This window comes from Talpa occidentalis, unplaced genomic scaffold (genome assembly GCF_014898055.3).
Source record: "Talpa occidentalis isolate TD23 unplaced genomic scaffold, MPIMG_talOcc4v2.1 talOcc4.4, whole genome shotgun sequence".
NCBI classification, from domain to species: Eukaryota; Metazoa; Chordata; class Mammalia; order Eulipotyphla; family Talpidae; genus Talpa; species Talpa occidentalis.
The window spans coordinates 143,064,630-143,084,086 of NW_023604295.1; the positions used below are offsets into that span (position 1 = coordinate 143,064,630).

Here is a 19,457-nt window from a genome sequence, read left to right on the forward strand (position 1 = left end):
CTCTGCTTCTCACTCTGTCTCTGGTGAATCCTCTCACACACACCCCCACACCTCTGGCCTTCACCCCAGTACTTCTGTGCTTTTTATAAAAAGATTTATTTATATGACTTGGCACCACACAGCCCACCAAACGTCTACGTGGTAATCATTGTGCATGTTTTCTGCTGCTTGGTTTTTAGATCAGTTAAGAAACAGCTACCAGATTGGTTTTGATGGCTCCCTGAGGATCATCTATGCCAGTGGCCTGGATTCTCACTACCAGACAGAGCCCCATGTCCTGGCTGGCACTGCCAACCCAACAGTCGCCAAGAGGAACATGACACTACCTGGTGAGAATGGTCAAAATTTGGTGGAATGGAGATTCCGGAAAGAGCAAGCCCAGGGCAAAGTCAATGTCTTCGGCCGAAAGCTGCGGGTGAGTCGGTGCTGGCAGGTGCTGTTCCGTGTAGGTGACTGGTCCGTCCCTCCCCCCTGCCCGGTGCCCCCTCACATAGCTGACAGCGAGCGTAGATCCAGCCGTCAAGCCACTGGATCCCCCAGCATCAACCCCAGCTATTTGAGAAAATGCTTTCTTCAATGTATCTATGATTAAAAATAAATTCTTCCCTGGGGAATTGGGAAGTTGTATATAACACAATCCCAAGTAGCCTAGCTGTCAGTCGGTTCTTGTTTTACTGACATCTTAATTATCAGACACTTTCCCCACTCAGGTAGGACTGGGCCCTCCCTAATGGTGGAATTGGCTTAGGTAGGTAGGAATTGGCTTAAATATTGAAATTTTTCTAAATCATAAATATGCCCATTGAAAGAGATGGGCGTGTTCATTAAAAGGTGGATTCCTTCCTGGTGTTCCCAGCATTTTGAAAGTACAATTTGGGCACCTAGAAAAATAGCAACCTCAGAACTTCTTCCCTTTGGTGGGAAAAGCCAGATTTCTTTATGTGAAATGTGATGATGTTTCTAGTTATGCTGGTATAATTGATCTTTGAAAATGTTCTCTGTGTTGCCTTGTTAGATGTTTGTTTCCTCCCTCTCATATTGTGAGCCAAATATATCTTAGAAAGGGAGCAGGGATTTATGATTTCTAACAGCCCTTTGGCAAAGACATGGATTGAAGACTAAAAACACGGTGATAAAAAACCACTTTCAGATCACTATAAATTGAACCTGAGTTATTCTCTTAGTAAACAGATTGTAGTTTATCATATAAATGTATTCACCAACCCTGACATTACTTTCCTTACCATTAAGAAGATATTTACTTAAAATCAAGAGAGAACAGAACATGGGATTTACCATCAACATCCTTTTCTGCACCAAAAAATGGATATTCTTCTCATAGGACATTATTTACCTTGGCCATCCTTTTGGGTAAGAGATGGCTACTCCATACTGATGTTGGCTGTTCCCAGGATATAGAAATAAGGTTAAAAAAAATCAGAGAAGCAAATACAGACTGTGTCCAGCCTGCAGGTTATATTCTGATTACACTTCAGTGACAAAAACAGGTGTGTGGGACCCAAATCCCTGGTCTGTGGAACCAGGGCTGCCTGCTCCCACCTGCCCCACGTCTCAGGCTGCAGGATGCCCAGCTGCAAACCGCCCCGGGATCAGGACTTCTGGAAACAGAAGCCAGGGAGGCTGGTCAGTGAGATTAGTGAGAGGAACGTGAAGAAAAAGCAGTAGAAAGAGGTCAGGGGTGAAGGTCAAGTGGTGGGCCAGAAAAGCAAGCCCCAGCCTTCTGATGCCAGACTCCATCACCTGCCTTTTCTCCTCTCAAACCTCGGAATCGAGAGCTGCTGTGTCTTGTCTACTGCCTCCACTTATAGTCACTTCTTTGGGGCAGTGCAAACCAGAGCCAGGCACAGATTCTGTCTTATTTATCTACAACTCTCCCTAAAGCAGGCATAACACACACACACACAAGTCACAGCTATTCTCAGACACAAAATTGACTTCATCAAAGACACAGGACTGTCTAGACTTAGCTGCTTCTTCTGTACATCCAAGGAGACAGCACTGAAGCAGAATTTGAAAAAGTATGGACTCTATATCAGGCTCCACTTTTTTAAAATTGAGGTATACTTGGCATATAATGTTAATTTCAGATGTACAACATCGTAATTGAATATTTGTATCCATTTCGAAATGTTCACCAAATGTCTAGTTCATACCTGTTACCATACATAGTTACAAATGGTTTTCCTAATAATAAGAAATTTTAAGATCTGTTCAACTAGCTATTTTTACATAGAGAGTATTCGTCATTGTGCTGTGCATTACACACCCAGTGCTGAGTTATTTTGTTACTGGAATTCTGTACCTTTGTGCCACCTTCACTCATTCTGCCCACACCCCGACCCGCCTCTGGTAAACACCAGCCAGTTCTCTGTGTTTGTGATCACAGGTTTGTGGCTGCTGTGCTCACTGATTCCCCATACAAACAAGATCACGTGGTATTTGTCTTTCTCTGATTTATTTCACTTAGCATAATGCCTGCAAGGTTCATCCATGTCGTTGCCAATGCTAAGATGTCCTTCTTTTGTACGTGAAGATATACGAGCAAATATATAGATTGTAGATACAAAGCATATCTATTATATACACCATATATATTATATATACCACATGATCCATGATTTCACTTTTCACAGGTAACTGAAGCAAGGGTCCAAGTAATATGTACAATAAGACATCTTGAGAGAGAGAGAGAGAGAGAGAGAGAGAGAGGCCACCTTCATACGACTGTGATGTTGCCATTACCGGTCTACTCTGTCTTGAGTTGTTCTGGTTAATCTCTCACTGTGAAACCTAATTTATAAATTAAGCTCCATCGTAGTGTGCGTGGACAGGAAAGAACACACCTGTGTGGGATTTGGTACTGTGCGTGGCCCCAGAGACTGTACCTGATCCTGTGGGGTTCCTGGGTCATACCCCTGGGATAAGGGGGGGACCCAGCCCCTCGCTCTGGAGAGCAGGACTGGTGCAGAGGCTTCCCTGGGTGTGAGTTTCTTTCTAAATAGCAGAACCACAGGCCTCAGCGAGACATTTCAGAAAATACACTATTTTAAATGGCCTGCTCAGTCACACTGAGGGAGATTTCCAGCTGCTCTGTGTGATTGCTCTCCCAGAGACAATGCCAAGATCACAAGGGAGGGCTTCTTACTTTCAAGATAAGATTGGATGTGCCAGCTCTGACTGCTAATTTCATTCCTCTGTGGATTCTGAGAGAAAATTCTAGGGAGAAAGTGACGACATGAAAATCTGGTTTAAGGACTGAACCTGGAGTCTGCCAGAGTCGGCACGGCAGGAGGAGGGAGCGCACCAGAGGCCACCGGGACCAGCAAATCAGGCAGAAAGGCCACCGCGCTGCACAGCCCCCTTCCCTGAAACAGCGTGTCTTCTCTCTTACGTATCATTATTTCCTAGCAGGACGTTCTTTTTATTTTTAAGTTATTGACCTAAATTCAGCTCTGTGCTTAACACAAGGTAGACACTCCAATATTTATTCAATGAATGAGAAAAGAAGGAAGAGCCAGCCTTACAAAAGGGATTACTTAGTTGCATCAAGAGCTTGCTAAGAGAGAGACTAGACGAATAGCACATCCTTGCAAATGTTTGACTGCTCTAAGCAAACCCAGCACTACCTGTAATGGATTGCATCGATATAATAGGTGTAACACTAGATATAATAGTTTTAAAAGGAAAAAAGACAAGGACTAAAAACAGAAAGACAAGGACTAAAAACAGAAAAATTATAGAAGAGACTAGCAACATGGAAAGCATTTTTAGAGAAATGATGCTTTGGGGGGGAGGGTGGAGCCAGTACGAAATGAAATTTCAGGAGCAAATGGCGTTGCGATGTGGGAAAACGCAGCCAAGTGACGATGAGGCAGCTCTGTCGCTTACTTGTTTATAGCCACATTTTTATTAAGAAAACAAAAACAAAAAACCAAAAAAAATGCATCATAGTTGCTTGTCTTTGTCTTATAATATTTGTGAACTAGTCCTCATTTTTTCAGTGCTGGACTTTGGAACCAGACCTTCATCAGTCACCAAAAATTGTTTCAACATCCTAATATTAAGCTTCATCTTCTAAGCTTGCCCAGAGTTCAGGTGCTTAAAGGAAAAAAAAAAAATGAGTGAATAATTTATACAGAAATTCTGGAAATCGGAAAACCAGAGTGTGTTTAGAGGCATACATAAATATGATCGCATATTTAAATCTTATTATGCCAGTCACATTTGCCATCTCCTATTTCTCACTTTAATCTGAGTGGCGCAGCCTAGAGTGAGATCGTGGGATGCAGTTAGCACTTGCCGGCGTGTGGAGAGACACAAACAATCTGTAGCGAGTTGATGTTCTCACGGGGACATAAGGGAGTCGTGATACTGTCACCAAGTGTGCTGGGTAATGAGCCAGCCCTCACTTCCCTGCATAACATCCCGCATAAGCCAGCCTCATCCAATTGTGCTCCACGCCTCTCCGCATCCAGGCTGTTTCACGTGATCATGCCTTAGCTTTCCAAGCATTCCAGAGGACACGTGGTCACAACCCCCTCCTGCCCCCAGAGTGATGTCATGATTAGTGGCAGGCATCCTGGGTGTGGGCCTGGAACATGGGCGTTCTCCATGCTCACTTAAAAGACATGGTGAACCCCACCAAGAAATCCATGGTGACCCCTTACCCTCCGGCGTGGGGTGGGTTCTTCCATGGCCAAGGTGCAGGAAGGATCTGATAGAAGGTTTTCATGGTAGATGAACTATTTGATTCCACTTGATATTTTTCTATTAAAAATATTTATTACGAGGCTGCTGGAACATGGCGGGTGCCTTATGAGTGTCCGAAGACTAACAAATTGTAGTCACTATGGTTCCCCATGGGTGTAGCGAGTGGGGAAGCCCCTTCTTTTCTGCCCTTTGTGTGCAGTGCCCAGAGGAGGTTGTGTTGGGGAGGGCTGAAGAAAACAAAAGAGCTCTTGGTGTCCTTTGGAATTTTACATACTGAACAGCAGTGACTGGGGTCTGGAATCAGTCAGAATGGTCTAACATGTTAACTTGTGTGGGGCATGTGGGAAAAAGCACAGCCATGTCCTAATTCTTTCCTCATTACTCAGTTTGAGAAGACAAGAAAGGCGTTGCCTATGCTATTTGTCTGGATGAAAAAAAAACTTAAACCTCTATCCAGATGTCTGGTCTCCCAGCACTTCTAGATGGTTCCACGTGGTGCCTATGAGATACGGTGGCTCACACAGTGGCCACTGGATGACACCACCTGATTTTCACCTGGATGCTCTGGAGTTGGGTAGCCACGATCACAAATCAAAGACATGGTTAGGAGTGCAGTAGTGGGGTGCAGGCAGGAAAAAGAGGGGGCTGCTTCTCCCTTCAGTAACCAAATAACTACACCAGATCTGCAGCCCACATTTCTTATGCTCTAACCAGAGGAAATATTGCAAAGATAAAGGAGGATTAAGGAAGCAATAAAGAATTGAAATACAAATTAGAATGAATACAGAGTAAAATACAAACAGATGGGCAGGACCGAGTGTGGACCCACGCCCTCCATCTTGCCTGCTTATTTTGCAGCCTGGAATGGGCTAAGGAAGGAAAAAAGAGGGCAAACCCACACGATCAGGGGTTTCTCTTCTTTCCTTTTAAATCACAATCTGAGAAACACAGCCCTAAAAAGCCATATAAATGGTGCAAAACCACTTCTTACGGCACCCAAAATATTGTGCAGATATAAGCTGAAGAACTGGATTCTGCCAGTCCAGCACCGAGTTAATTTGGTTTCAAGTCGAAGCTTGATACTCGCTGGCAGCTTCAGTCCAAGGTATGCAAAGCATTCTGCAAACCGAAACTTAGAAAGTTTCACAAACTTCGTGTCAGGCGGGAGCAAGTCACAGCAGACATTTCCACAGGGAGAGCCCAGAGTTCAGCCGGCCGGGCAGAATCACATCAAAATCAGTGACAGAGGCATCTGAAGGCTCGGGGCAACCTCTTTATTTACAGATGAACAAAACAGATCCTGACGAGTTAAAAGCCCTGTCTTGCTGCTTCTGGGTCTGTCAGCGATGGAGGTCAGACTTTTTGACTCCTGAGTTCCTGCCCTAGCACACACACCACCCACCCACACCCACCCACATTCTGTGTGATACTGCGTGGCCCCCACGCCCACCCTGCTGGATTTGAAGGACAGCCCTGGACACGCACAGCCCCTGACTGCACCCAGGCCTCGCTCTCCCCCTGCTCTGGGAATCGTCTCTCTGAGTGCTTTGGTGCCCTCTTTGTCTGTAAGAGCTGAATACGATAAATAGGGTCTTCTTTTTAGCTTCTGTCTTTCCATGAAATTCACAGCATTCCCCTGGAGCAGTGAAGTGGGAAAGTTTGAGCTTAAGAAGACTTTTTCCTTGAAACTTATTGTTGATGATAGAACGCAAAATTGGTTTTACTCCAGATTTTACATGTGTATACATTAAACTATATACACACACACACATACACACACGTATGTATACACATGTATTTGGATATGGTTTTGGAGAGGCAGAGAGTTTAAAACTGATCAGCTGGAGCAGCCCATTCTTGAAGAAGGACATGATCGTGTGAATTTTTAACGACCGGAATAGTTAAGAAGCTTTTTAAGGTGTTCAAGGCACCACCGCCACAAAGATGCTGTAGGAGGCCAGAGAACAGACAAGCCCTGGTCTCGCTCCTGGGGGTTCCCAGCACACTGAGGATGTTTGTTAAGCAGAATTGAATCAGGGCCACGTTGCCATTGCGGTCACGGACGCCGGCGGGGGCCTGCCTTGGATCACAGACAGCTAAGCCAAACGCAGTCAGAGATTCTGGACATGGCACGGAGCCACACTGAGACCCCATTACAGCAAGATGGTGCTAGATTTGTAAATTAAGCACAATAGGCAGACCATGTAGATGTGGTAGTAAAAGATCTGAAGTCCCTGCCAGTTACCCAGATGTTATCAAACAAAAAGGCGTTCTAAAAAATTGTGACATTTCAGCACTTGGCCCAAAGCAATGAGTGTGTTTGTAACCTCCTGCTATTTAAGCTCATTAATAATTTACAATAATGTGGGTTCCAACTTCTACTTAACTGCTCTTCGAAAGGCTGCAGTCCCATTTACCACTGTTTTATTTAATGTAGCCACGATTAATCTACTAAGCAATTATTTTCCAATGTCTTATGAGGGAGGGCCTTGGAGTAATTTACAGAGGTGTCGTGTTCACCACCCTGGTATCTTCAGACTGTACAGCCAGTCCATTTTGGGATTTTCCTTATCAGTTGCTTAAGTTTACAATATTTAATTGAAAAGGTTTTGAACAAATGCCAGGCTGTCTTTCTGCTTAATGAAACCTTTTAAAAGAGCAGTTAATCTACTGCCTTGCACTTGTACCCAAGAAGTTGCTAAATTAATTTACTGACAAAGAGAATCAATCATCATAAATGGTGTTTAAACAATAGTGGGGACGCTGAAGGGTAATCAGGGGCTGGTCCTGGAATAACGTGGTGCGTTGCGTGGTCTTGCTTGTATTGTAACAGGTGAACGGCAGAAACCTCCTTTCGGTTGACTTTGATCGAACGACAAAGACGGAGAAAATCTACGACGACCACCGCAAGTTCCTGCTGAGGATCGCCTACGACACGTCGGGGCACCCCACGCTCTGGCTGCCCAGCAGCAAGCTGATGGCCGTCAATGTCACCTACTCGTCCACCGGTCAGATCGGCAGCATCCAGCGGGGAACCACCAGCGAGAAAGTGGATTATGACAGCCAGGGGAGGATTGTGTCTCGCGTCTTCGCTGATGGTAAAACCTGGAGTTACACGTACTTAGAAAAGGTAGGCCTGTCCCCTGAGCTTCAGAATAGGGAAATGGAAAATATAGATAAATAGGAAAGTGGGGGGCTGAAGGAGAGGTAAGAACAAGAGGAAAGGAGCAGAACAGACTTATGGGGTGAAATGGGAAAGATTTGGTGGGGGGATCCTAGTAGTACCTCAATTAAAAACTAATTAACAGAAGTAAATAAAGCTTTCTATATTAAAAAAAAATAGGGAAGCAATGGTTAGGGTTTCTCAGCAGTCACCCGGAGCACTCGGATGGGGGGCCAGGAGCACGTGGCTGAGCCCCATTTATTATTCCAAATCTCCATATATAAGTCACGGTGCCACCGCGATGATGAATTTGCACATTAGCCAAGTAGTTTCTCCTTAGTTAAGTTCTACTGCCGGAGACCCTTTTAAGTGATTTATGCTGTAAACAAACAAGCAGTGACACTGTCCACCTGCCAAGCCTATACATCCACAACATTCACAAATTAGACCTTGAGCGTGTAAGTCATTTGTAAATAATCTCCCTGCTCGCTCTTTCATTTATGGAAGAGCCTTCCGCTCGCGCAGTCAAAGCCGTCAGTTCGTGTTCTTGCTGGCAGCGCTGCAGCATAACCATAAAAAGCAAGTGGATCCTGTTTATGCATTATTAACCAAAAGAGGTTATGTTTTAGAAAGCCGCCTTTCAGGGACTCTGAAATGTGCCATCTCTGCTTTCTTCTACATGGAAAAGGTGCACATCCTCGCTTGGGTTTTTCCCCATCCTTCAGAATGACGTGCACGTCCAAAAAAACAAATAAAAGACGCGGGCGGGCGTACTGCTGAGTTGTTCCATGTGAGATGCAGCATAGCGACCGGTGTCAAGAGGAAATGGACGTGAGAAAGATAAGGGGGGAAGGAGAAAACAGCAAGCATGAATACCCCAAAACTCCCTTCTTAAATGGAATCCAGCTGTGCGCCTACTCATGGAGTAGTTCCTTTACCTTCTAGACGTTTAACACTAGAAAATGATTTCCAGGACCTCCCTGGTGGCCTAGGGGTTAAGTCTCAGCGCTACCACCACCACAAAGGCCCACCTCGAAGGCCTGAGTTCGATCCTGGGCCAGGGACTAACCCGCATATGGCTCAGCAGACCTCCCCTGTCTCACCCGCTGCTCCCCTCGACAATGTGTTTCAGTAGAGCTGCCTGTTCTGCTCCCCACTCTGTCTCTGGTGAATCCTCTCACCAGCTCCCCATACACACACCTCTAGCCTACACCCCAGCTCTTCTACACAGAAATAAAATCTTAAAAAAAAAAAAAAGAAAGAAAGAAAATTGTTTCCTTTTGAGTTCTGAGACCCCTCAGCCTTCAGGGCGTTCCACTGCCAAATCGCAGCCTGTTAGACTCTTAGCTCCTCAAACAGCCACTGCCTCCTCCTGACTGACCTTACACAGAATAGAAACCCCCATCCAGGTCACTGCTGTGCTCGCCCGCTCAGACTCACTGTCCACTGTGTTCTGCCTAAGTCCTGGTTCTAATCCCACCCCCTGCACTTGGTCATTTCGTGTAGTTCTGGAAATCCTGTCCACGGACCACTCTTCCTGAGAACTGCATCGGGGTTCAGAGGTCACTGTAGGATGTCAGTCTGCAAGAGTGCCAGTGGGGTCCCTGCTTGCTGACCTGTACTCTTGGAGGGACTCGCCCTGGATGCAGTGGACCCTGCCTGGCCCTCCAGGGTGATCACAGTTTCCCTCCAGGGTGATCAGCCGGCTCTCAGGTCATTCCAGCAGTTATTTGCTGAACAGTCACAGAGTAAGCGCCCTGATCACCCAACCGAGGTTAAGAGGGAAGGGAAATGGAGAAAGACCAATGAGGAAGTATAAGGAATGGGGGGGCTGCCCAGATCCCCAAAAGTGACAGTAGTGATCACAGTGTGACTGAAACATACCTTAGGGGAGCCAAGGAGAAGCGTGCAGCCCTGACACCCCCTTCTCACGGAACAAGGCTCAGAAGAGCCAGCCCGTACTTCTCTCTGCCAAACCCCCAACATCCACGCAGACGCCTCCATGTCCTCACTGCAAGAAGCAGACTTAGGCAAAACCTACTCAGAGCAAAACCAGTCAGATTTTAGTAAGGACCATGAGATAGAATTTTAAATGATTGCAAAACTAGGTGCTAATCCCTGTGAATTCAGCAGCAGCCCGAGCTTTTCTTGGAAGAAGGCAAACTATTAAGAACAGCTCTCGAGACATTTACTACATGGGCTGCCTAGAAAAATCGCCCCTAGATAGGCCCACAGAGGAGATTCTCCGGGAGTCTGAATCTTGCAAACTGCTTTTGAAGATGGACAATAAAGAGAAAAAGCTTGCGCCTTGGACGAGGGATTATGTGTTTCTGTGTTAAAAGCAAAGAATTCGGCCCAGGAGGGCGCCTAACCCAACCGTTCTCCTGGTTGTTCTCATTCCATTTGGCCTGACAGGATTTAGAGGAAGCTTTCTCAGAGGAAAGAACCCCCCCACACCCCGGGATTACTTCTGAGCTCCACTTAACCAGCCTCAGGGCCCACCTTCGTTCATGTTGGCCTAATAAATGAATGCCTTCTGTCTTGCCACAATTACTGCAAAATAAGCCGAGCTTATTTTTATTTATGTATCTATTCACTTCATAATTTAGCACCAAACGGTGTGTTAGCCCAGAAGCCATTCTCACAGCCCCTGGGGGACAGATCAGGTTTGGTGCTCACAAGAGGAAATGTAAAAATAAAGATGTGTATTGTCATTACAGATGCCACATAGGAATTTAGAGGAAAAAAATAAATATACCCACCACCACCCACATCTGGATGGGGTGCCTGGGAAACCATTCACAGCGCTATGCACCATGATTAATTCAGCAGTGTTTGTTGACACTGAGCCTGTATGTACACAGGATCCATTCTGAGCTAATTTTATGTCTCTTCTTCATAAAATGATACTCTGAATGCTTTGCTCCTCCCCACCCCCAATGCCCTGGAAATTAAAACATGATTTGAGTGGCTCTTGAATCAAATGAGGGGGGGAATCCACCTTCCTAAATAATTGCTAATTATGGGTAGGATTGCATTTCCCAAATGCTATTTTCTCCTTGAATTATCGTCTTTCGAACGCTTCTGCTCGTGCCTGGCCTGCAAGCTGTCCAAGTCCACTGACAATCTGCTGGCCAGGCAGCCTGGGATGAGAAGGTGTCACCCGGGCACCTGGTGAATTCTGAGCCACTGACAGCCGCACCCTCACAAAGAGCATCCAAGCAAATTAGGCAGGGACTCGTTAACCACATGTAAGGTCAAGGATAATGCAATTAAAGCGAAAATTGTTTTCTCCAGTGGGATGTCCATGGCACGGTCACTGAATGGGCTTTGCCTTCCCCTTCCTGAACCCTGGCTAATACCTGTGCCCTCTCCGCAGTCCATGGTGCTCCTGCTCCACAGCCAGCGGCAGTACATCTTCGAGTACGACATGTGGGACCGGCTGTCGGCCATCACCATGCCCAGCGTGGCCCGCCACACCATGCAGACCATCCGCTCGGTCGGCTACTACCGAAACATCTACAACCCCCCGGAGAGCAACGCCTCGGTCATCACCGACTACAACGAGGAGGGGCTGCTCCTGCAGACGGCGTTCTTGGGGACCAGCCGCAGGGTCTTGTTCAAATACAGAAGGCAGACCCGGCTCTCCGAGATCCTGTACGACAGCACCCGGGTCAGCTTCACCTACGACGAGACGGCGGGCGTCCTGAAAACCGTGAACCTGCAGAGCGATGGCTTCATCTGCACCATCCGCTACCGGCAGATCGGGCCCCTGATCGACAGGCAGATTTTCCGCTTCAGCGAGGACGGGATGGTGAACGCCAGGTTCGACTACAGCTACGACAACAGCTTCCGAGTGACCAGCATGCAGGGCGTCATCAACGAAACGCCGCTGCCCATCGACCTCTACCAGTTCGATGACATCTCGGGCAAGGTCGAGCAGTTTGGCAAGTTTGGCGTCATCTACTATGACATCAACCAGATCATCTCCACCGCCGTGATGACATACACCAAGCACTTTGATGCCCACGGCCGCATCAAGGAGATCCAGTACGAGATCTTCAGGTCACTCATGTACTGGATTACAATTCAATACGACAACATGGGCAGGGTGACCAAGAGGGAGATTAAAATAGGGCCCTTTGCCAACACCACCAAGTATGGCTACGAGTATGACGTGGACGGCCAGCTGCAGACCGTCTATCTGAATGAGAAGATCATGTGGCGTTACAACTACGACCTGAACGGGAACCTTCACCTGCTGAACCCCAGCAACAGCGCGCGCCTGACACCCCTGCGCTACGACCTTCGGGACAGAATCACGCGGCTGGGCGACGTCCAGTACCGGCTGGACGAGGACGGCTTCCTGCGGCAGCGGGGCACGGAGATCTTCGAGTACAGCTCCAAGGGGCTGCTCACCCGCGTCTACAGCAAAGGCAGCGGCTGGACTGTCATCTACCGATATGACGGGCTGGGCAGGCGCGTGTCCAGCAAGACCAGTCTGGGCCAGCATCTGCAGTTTTTCTATGCCGACCTCACTTACCCCACCAGGATTACGCACGTCTACAACCACTCCAGCTCAGAAATCACCTCTCTCTATTACGATCTCCAAGGACACCTTTTTGCCATGGAAATCAGCAGTGGGGACGAATTCTACATCGCCTGCGATAACACGGGGACGCCGCTGGCCGTGTTCAGTAGCAACGGGCTTATGCTCAAGCAGATTCAGTACACCGCCTACGGGGAGATCTATTTTGACTCCAATATCGACTTTCAGCTGGTCATTGGCTTCCACGGGGGCTTATACGACCCGCTCACAAAATTAATCCACTTTGGAGAAAGAGATTATGACATTCTGGCAGGACGATGGACTACGCCTGACATAGAAATCTGGAAAAGAATCGGGAAGGACCCAGCTCCTTTCAACCTGTATATGTTTAGGAATAACAACCCCGCAAGCAAGATCCACGATGTGAAAGACTACATCACAGGTAAGCGTAATCTTTTTATCTTCGTTTCGAAGCGTTGAGTCACTTCGATCATTAGATGAACACACAAAATAACTGGACTTGCTTTCTTTGACTCGATATTTAACTTGCACAAACCCCAATGCCTAGCCTTTTGCATGTATTCATTTCTTGATGAAAAAAAAGCCATAAAGAAAGCCCAAAGGGAAATTGAGATATAGTTTGTTCCTTTGTGTTCTGCCTGCCGAGCCCAAGGCTGCAGTTTTCTGAAAGGACGCAACATGCAGTCACTGAAAGGAAGTGATGCAGGATGCACAGAAAAAGTGATGAAATTGGAGTCCCTACATCAGGGTTCTTACTCAACTCCTCCGCATTGTGTGGCTCTATGGACAAGTCACACCATTTTTTTGAGTCAGAGTCTTAATAAAGTGGGGTGAGGATGCCTAGCTGATGGTATTAAAATACAGTAATCTAGTCGGTTCTGCATTAAATAGGGCCTACCTTCCAAGCACGCAGTGTTGGTGGTTCTTTCATACCTGGGTTAAGATGTGAAGGAGCATAAGTTTGAACCCAGCCTTTTGTGAGTCCCCATCTCACCCCCAAGAGCAGTTAAACTCTCTCTTCACTGCCCTCACCCCAGGGCCCACATGGAACCATTTCCTCCATCAATTGCTGAGCCAAAGGGTCCTGTTTCTATACCACTGTCTCCTGGGGCCATTTAGAGCATTCCTTACATGATGACACCACTGATGGGCACACTCACTTTTCTGCCAATAGGAGGAGGATTCTCAAGGTATAGATTTGAGACCTTTCCAAGTTGAGTGCATGCTACTCTTTTAAGATCAGATCCCGCTTCCACCACCACAGAACCAGCAGGTGTGTGACGCAGAGACCAGGTTCCTATAGCAATACTGTAGCTCCCTTTAGTGGGTTGACTCCTCCTCCCGCTCGCTCAACCAAGGATTCTGAAACCTGCTTCCAGCTGCCTTCCTGAAACACACAACCATGACTGACCTCTCAAATGCGTGTGTTTCCTAGAGGAAGGTTCTTTCCTTTCTCTTTTTTTGCACAGGGTCTGGTTTGGTTGGGGGTGGGGAGGATTCTGTTTTGCTTCGTTTCGGCTCGTTAGATGCAGCTCCAGGCTGTCTCTCTTCTTGCTCCGTAGTTGAGGCATACTGAGGAGTCTGTTTGCTCAGTTCTCAGTACAGCGCTCCGCATGCTGCCCCCTATTCATTGCACAGCTGCCTCCAGCTTTCCCAGACTGCTAAAGCTTTTTAGATCTCTCTTCCATGGGAGCCAGCTGCAAGACCTTCTTTCAGCATCCTGATTCAGCAGCATCCTATGGCATTCCCATTGAGCATTTTCCAGCGCACATCCACATTCGAGCCCCATGTTTTTGCAATACTGCCCAACACCTAAGACCCTTCGGTTTTCACTGTCACACACACATTGTTCATAGCAGCAGAACCTTTGCCCCCAACCCTCCACCATTCAGGAGAAAGAATTTTGGACAAAACATAAGACCCCCCTGAAAGCTTATATACACTGTCATTCCCCCTCAAAGAAAGTATCACCTTGGATCCTTTGTGAATTTGGGGTTTATCTCAGCACCACCATCACCGTGTCCAGCAGCATCAGCACCGCTGCTACCTCCCTTCCCTTTAAAAGAGGGAGAATATCACCAGTCTTATTGCCAGATGATGCTTTGGACAAAGGACCTTCCGGCTGGGAATGAGGTAAGGGCTGGTACCCTAGAGAAGGAAGTGGGAAACAAGTGGCTCTCCATCATTCTGACAAGCAGTTTACCACTGGTTATTTAAGAGGTGTTGACAGAAGCTGACGGAAAGGCTGGAAAGCCCACAGCTCCTGAATTCGTGCTCTCCTAGCAACATGGACTGCAGGGAATGCCATAGCAGCATTTTCTGAAAAACATCAAAAGAGAGATGGAACAGCATAAAATATATTAGGTGAAATGCAATTTCAAATTTCCCAGCAATGTGCTTAATATATAAAATAATCTACGCCCAACTGTACTCATAAAGCCGCAAGCCTGCTGAGTAGTTCTGTAACATTATAACCTCCAGAATAGAATAAAAGCCTTATTCGGAGCTTAATGGCTTTTGGAGTCACATGGCAGTATTTTAAAATACCATTTTAAAGGTTTCCAGGTTCGTTCCCCCAAAAAAGTTTGTCTCCACCTGTGCACAGTGAGCCTTTGAAGTCAGAACTGATGGTAGTCACAGCTCCAGTGCCCTTAGCCAGTTGTGCCAGCTTTCAGCATTCATCTTTGATTAAGGATCAACTGTTGATTTGAATGCTCGCCATTTAGGGAGTTTATTAATAGAAAATGGGTTGTGGAAGTCTGTATATCCTTGGGCAATCACTTTTGAAAGCTAATAACATACTTCGATTTAAGACCAGCCTTTGCTAACGACAGAGCAAATTTCATTTGTCTGCTACCACCGTGTCCTTGCGCCGCGGCGCAGTCATTACCCTTTCCGTGTCGCTGTTACTATCACACGGAGCCACCGCGCCTGCCTGACAGCTCATCCCGTCTGAGTATCTGTAACTCTGCATTTTCCGTAGCCCTTGTCATCGTCCTGCTATGGAGGGGCCTGTCTCCGTGTCTAAAAATAGAGGGCAGGTTTTGAACTGTGGGATGAAGGGCAAACCTGGGCTCCTTTTCAAGTTATTGTTTGTGAACGTGGGGTTCCCTTTAAAGTAAGAATTTGAATTTATGAAAGCGCAAAATAAACTCAAGCACCTTTCATTCTGAACGTTCTTCTCCTAGATGTTAACAGCTGGCTGGTGACATTTGGCTTCCATCTGCACAATGCTATTCCTGGATTCCCTGTTCCCAAATTTGATTTAACGGAGCCTTCATACGAGCTAGTGAAGAGTCAGCAGTGGGATGATGTGCCGGTAAGAAACAAAAAGCCAAACTATGAAAAGGCAATAAATGGCTTATGCGTGTCTTATTTACCCATGTTTAATCGACCCACCCTGGTGGAAACTGTACCAAGGATAATTTTTAATTTTTTTGACTCTCATAGGGAATCAAACATTTCCCTCTGCATTTCTCTTCTGCCAATGAGGGGGCTGTTAAACAGGCTTCAGTCTGTTTTTAGTGAAGCTAATAAAAACATAGGCATTATCAAAAATAATAAAACGCAGAAGCTTGTTTTGGAACATGGGGTTTCTACAGAGAACCCCAGGAAAGCGGATTTCAGATACTTGGGACCTGAAGACAAAGATACAATAAACAGGAAGGCAGGGGATCCATGTTACAAATGTAGCAGCCCCCAAACAATGCCACAAAGTCCAAATTCTTCCAAATGAGAGCAGTGTTTCTTGGGGAAAGATTAAAATGAAAACGAAATGTCCTCTGGTAAGTGAGGCGCCTCCTACCACTCCGTGTTTATGGAATTGTCTTCAGTATAATGGATCAGGAAGCCCGCCACTGTTCTAGAAGTAAAAGGGAAAATTGCAAAGTCAAAGCTGCCATTTCAGAAAATGGCACTGCTAATTGCCATCATTCAGAGATCAGAAAGGAAAGCGCCACAAAATACCAGAATTTCTAGCTGACAGCAAGAATAATTAAAGATCAAGAAATTGGGCTACCCGATAATGGTAAGGAGTGCAGAGTTTCTCAGAAAGAGTAATCCCACCCCACTCCCAGCAATTTCCTATCATTTCAATGAACACAAAGGGAAAAATGCAGCCATATCACACACACACACACACACACACACACATACACACACACACACTGTATGGACAGTGCCGGTACCTCTGTTTTCTGGGACTTCCCACTTAACATAAAAGCAATTCAATTTTCAGTTGTCACCTTTACATTTGAAAAGCAAAACCAGTCGTGTTCCCAGGGCCTTGGAGCCATTTTCACATTTTTAAGTGCAAATCTCTCTACACTGATAAAGGGCCACGCAGACATCCTGAAGTTTCCCAGCGCGCTTCAGCCCACCCGTCCCGATTGTGTCTGACTTCCCATCATGTCGCAAAACACTTCCGCCTTGCTATACAAATGGACTTGCCAACTTTTTTCCTAGGCAGCCTTATAAATATGGTTCTGATTCTCAGTCGAGAGCAGCGCACCAGAAGGACAGCTTAGGAATCGCCCACAAAACACTGAGGCGGCCGCAAGTGCAGAAAAACAAATGCTTCTTTCAGTGCTACAAATCAAACAGATGTTTCCGTGTGGGAGACGCTGGCCAGGCAAACATCTGGCAGCATAAGAAATGGCAGCGTTCAGATGCCCTCGATGTAAAACACTTGCCAGAGTAGATGGCCGACTGTCCCTAAGTCTAGGAAAAATGAATGTTTTCCTAAAGTCATAAATACTGGCCTCCCTCTGCCCGGCTGTGTGCTCTTCCTGGTACATTTCAGCTCTGCGGTCAGGGGACGTGGGCCTGCTCAGGGCCACGGGCCTGCTCAGGGCCGCGTTCACCAGGACAGAGGCCAGTTTACCCAAATGACAGCACGCACCGCCAAGCGTGTGCACCGGAGGCCGGATGGAGCCCAGAGCAATCCCAGCCTCTCAGATCTTTCTCTGTGCTGGGTCCGTGCTCTCTTGGGATGCTGGACCTGATTAGCCGGGTTCCCCAGATGGGGTGGGCGTGGGAAAAGCGTTGAGAAGCAGGCACAACATGAATATTTTGCCCACATTAGAGCCTGAAAACCTCTCCACTAATACAAGATGGAGTTACCCCTTTTTACATTTCAGAGCTCATTTGGATCAGCTTGAGGGGAGGGGATCTTGAGTGCATTCCTCTACCCGGGCTTTTGAAGGCCTTTTCATTTCCAAAGAGCCGATTGAGGTTTTAATAACTGCTCTGGAGCTCTGCACCCAACTCCCCCCGCCCCTTTTCTTGTGTCAAAAGTGGGAGCGCTGCCAGGCAGGCCGGCTCCCCGGCAACCCAGCGCTGCAGAAGTTCTCTAAACCGTGCCCCTCCCTGTGCTGTGTTCGCTTTGCAGCCCATCTTCGGAGTCCAGCAACAAGTGGCGCGGCAGGCCAAGGCCTTCCTGTCCCTGGGGAAGATGGCCGAGGTCCAGGTGAGCCGGCGCCGGGGCGGTGGCGCGCAGTCGTGGCTGTGGTTCGCCACGGTCAAGTCGCTGATCGGCAAGGGCGTGATGCTGGCGGTGAGCCAGGGCCGCGTGCAGACCAACGTGCTCAACATCGCCAACGAGGACTGCATCAAGGTGGCCGCCGTGCTCAACAACGCCTTCTACCTGGAGAACCTGCACTTCACCATCGAGGGGAAGGACACGCACTACTTCATCAAGACCACCACGCCCGAGAGCGACCTGGGCACGCTGCGGCTGACCAGCGGCCGCAAGGCCCTGGAGAACGGCATCAACGTGACCGTGTCGCAGTCCACCACGGTGGTCAACGGCAGGACTCGCAGGTTCGCCGACGTGGAGATGCAGTTCGGGGCGCTGGCGCTGCACGTGCGCTACGGCATGACCCTGGACGAGGAGAAGGCGCGCATCCTGGAGCAGGCGCGCCAGCGCGCGCTCGCCCGGGCCTGGGCGCGCGAGCAGCAGCGGGTGCGGGATGGCGAGGAGGGCGCGCGCCTCTGGACGGAGGGCGAGAAGAGGCAGCTGCTGAGCGCCGGCAAGGTGCAGGGCTACGATGGGTACTACGTACTCTCGGTGGAGCAGTACCCCGAGCTGGCCGACAGCGCCAACAACATCCAGTTCCTCCGACAAAGCGAGATCGGCAAGAGGTAACCCCCTGCACCCCCCAGGCTGCCGGAGGCGCGGCCACCCTCTCCAGGGAAGACGCCCCCAGCGGGTGCGCTCACGGCCCCCCCACAGCCTCCACCATCCCTTTGCGCAGATTTGTCTGTAGCACAATCCGAATTGGACTCTCCGATGCGCAGAGCCTTCCAGGAGACTGACAGTTGCTGTTGGAGGAAAAAAATCCACAAAAAAAAAAAAAAAAACCTCTTTTCTGAATGACCTTAAAGGTGATCGGCTTTAAAGAATATGTTTACATATGCATCTCGCTGCACTCAGTTTGGACTGAAGCGTTGCAAAGAAAAAAGGAAGAAAGAAAGAGGAAAATAAGGCCTCCAGTTTGTCCGAGGCCGCCGCGCGCGCGCGCGCCCTCGAGGCGCTGTATTTATGGTAAAATGCGTACGGTGTTTCCAAACGTGACCGAATTGTCGACCTTTGCTTACAAAAAGTAGTCTCTCTGCATAGGATGTGATATATATCTCTGTTCCTTTTAAAATGTGGGGCAAAATTATACGGTTTATAGACAACCCAACTGCTCTCCCTGTGCTGCTTTGTAAAAAGACCTTGGCACCACTGACTTCTGCTCCCGGATTTCGTAATGGATTTTACAATGCTAACGCGGTTTGCCTTGGGGGGTGGGGAATAAACTGGCAAATAGAATCCTTGTCACTGATAAGCAAAGGAAACCTTGATTTTTTTGTAAATTATGTGAGACAAGTTGTTTATGGATTTTTATATGAATTACAATTTACTGTACATCAAATATTAGTCTCAGAGGAGTTAATTTATGTAAAGTGTTTAAAAAGTTTATACTTAAAAATAAAATGATAAAAACATGT

The 19,457-nt window shown here is 47.5% G+C and overlaps 1 protein-coding gene across 8 annotated transcripts in view; it reads left to right on the forward strand.

Annotated features, from left to right (window-relative positions):
* TENM3 (teneurin transmembrane protein 3) overlaps positions 1-18,645 on the forward strand; it is a 2,290,771-nt gene extending 2,272,126 nt beyond the window's left edge. For all 8 annotated transcript variants that reach the window (XM_054701057.1, XM_054701061.1, XM_054701058.1 and 5 more), the window contains 5 exons: positions 180-415; positions 7,565-7,861; positions 11,274-12,885; positions 15,653-15,783; positions 17,854-18,645. In XM_054701057.1, the coding sequence (XP_054557032.1) occupies positions 180-415; positions 7,565-7,861; positions 11,274-12,885; positions 15,653-15,783; positions 17,854-18,609 (3,032 nt within the window). In that variant the 3' untranslated portion in view covers positions 18,610-18,645. The remainder of the gene's footprint in view (positions 1-179; positions 416-7,564; positions 7,862-11,273; positions 12,886-15,652; positions 15,784-17,853) is intronic.
* The last annotated feature ends 812 nt before the right edge of the window (positions 18,646-19,457 follow it).